The 2,150-nt window shown below is 32.4% G+C and overlaps 1 protein-coding gene across 1 annotated transcript; it reads right to left on the bottom strand.

The window, feature by feature from the left end:
• Positions 1–259: 259 nt before the first annotated feature.
• On the bottom strand, positions 260–2,150 carry LOC147410316 (FCS-Like Zinc finger 14-like). The gene is made up of 2 exons (XM_086433814.1): positions 1,474–2,150; positions 260–591 (listed from the first exon to the last, which is right to left on the bottom strand). The coding sequence occupies exons 1-2, from the start codon at positions 2,028–2,030 to the stop codon at positions 447–449; spliced, it is 702 nt and encodes a 233-aa protein (XP_086289940.1). The 5' UTR covers positions 2,031–2,150; the 3' UTR covers positions 260–446.

The following is a 2,150-nucleotide window of genomic DNA, read 5'->3' as shown; positions in this document are numbered from 1 at the left end:
CTCAAGGCAACCACTCAGGTATGATTAACATTTCGTAGAAAAAATATTTTTTTTCTCGAGAAATAATTTTCTCAATATCCTCCAACCCAACACTCAATATTAAGAACCAGCTCTGGTTTGATATTTTCCGAGATGCACTTAATAAACAGCAAACATTTGTTATAAATTCATTTTCTCAAAACCCTTTTTGTAAGAAATTATTTTTCTTTTTCTTCTCGATCTGATTTGCGTTTGATACAAGGTTCTTTAAGAATGCTAATTATCACCATAATACTGTTATGTTCATCATTTTTATTAAAAGTTAAAATTTTCCATTAAAGCATAAGCTTTGAGCTTACACAATCAACCAAAATTTCTCCAATTCTGGAGCTGATCAGCTCTTACAAGTATACTAGCTAGCATTGCCGCCATATCTATCTGTATTATTTTCATGATTCTTCTTCTTCTTAAGCTGCAGTAATACCAGTAGAGAAGAGTTGGCCTCCAGAGTAAGGTGAGACGGATATATCTTCAGATCTACATTTCTCCTTTCGCTCATCACTTACGATTTGTCTGTATCGGCACTCTGTGCTGCAAAATGCCTTGTCTCCTCTGCAAATTATGTAACACTAATTGTTAGGCTTAGAACTATAAAATTAATGGAAATTATCATAATTGACGGTCCATGCAATTATATATAAAGATATATCTTATGTTAATACATATCTTATATATAGTTATTTAGTTTTTATATAATTTAAGTTAGGCCCATTTTGAATTTTGAATTAATAGCTTCACTTATCTTATATGTATTTATTGACTCACAATGGATCGGAAATCAATTAACTTTCAATAACAAAATATGCAAGTCTGGATAAAATTGAATAGAGTAACAAAATTCATTTAATTTAATCAACCCCAAATCTTTGTGACATGGCTACGACGATCTTTATTTTATTTCATTAATTGTTGTGAAGGCAGTATGAACTCAATTTCAATAATAGAAGATATGACTCTGGACAAAATTAAATGAATAAACATGATTCATTTAACAGATCCCAAATATTTATGACAAGGCTTTGATGATGATGATGATGATTTTTTATTGATCCTGGTAAATTCATGAGTAATCAATCATTTCTACTCAAATTTATCACACTATCGGTCGATTGTAACCGGTCGATACATAATCGAAACCTAGACAACGATATAAAATTGGAAAAATAAATTCCTAATTGGGACGGTCACGATTTTCTGATTGATATTATAATTGGACTACAAATCTTAGAAGAAATATAAATATAAACTCACTTAAATTAACATAAGATATGTTTTTTATACATAATTGCATGGAAAAAACAAATTCCCTTCTATCAATCCTAACTTTAAGAAAGTGAAATATTTTTCTAAATTAGATATTTTCTAGAAAATATTTTATTTGTGAATCAAAACTTGAGGCTAAGATTATAGAACAAAAAGAAGAAGTAAGTATACCTGTACATGTATATATCTTTCCCATGCAGCTTTTTTCTACACAAATAACAAGAACTGAGAAAATCAGAAGTCGGAAACACAGGAATCGCTTCTGCAAATCTTTGCGGCGAGTTGTAAAAAACACCCAAATTTCTCCGAGACTTATTATCAACTCTATCATGACCTCCATTAATATCTTCAACACCATCACAATAAACTCTTGTAATGGATTTATTAGGTCCATGAGAAGTCACACATGTATAATTCTCCTCTAAACCTCCTCTAAATTTAGCAGAGGTTTTAGCAGAACCAATTGTTATGGGAATCGGATCCGACCGATTCAAATTCAAATTACCCACAATGAATTTCATGGGAATTTCACCAGATTTCTCAAGAGCGGCAACTATACCTAATCCAACACCACCCATGTCGCAGTTCTTCAATCCTCTTGGAGATCTCATCTTGAAATCTAATGGGCTTTTAGGGCTTGTGATAGAGTCGGTGAACCCAGTTCGATTACTGGAAGTTAGAGGGTTTGGGAGATTCTTGATCACAGGCCGGGTTCTCTTACCCAACATGGCTTAATTGGGTGGAAAAAAATGGAGGAATTTGGATGTTTGGGTTTCTCTGTAATCTCTGTAATCTCTCTCTCTCTCTCTCTCTGTGTCTAATTTATGATAGATTTCTTAGCCCATGGT

Source organism: Akebia trifoliata, chromosome 1 (genome assembly GCF_017979445.1).
Source record: "Akebia trifoliata isolate Shusen 1 chromosome 1, ASM1797944v1, whole genome shotgun sequence".
Taxonomy (NCBI): Eukaryota; Viridiplantae; Streptophyta; class Magnoliopsida; order Ranunculales; family Lardizabalaceae; genus Akebia; species Akebia trifoliata.
The sequence above is the reverse complement of the archived record's forward strand: the minus strand, read 5'-3'. Positions and strand labels throughout refer to the sequence as shown.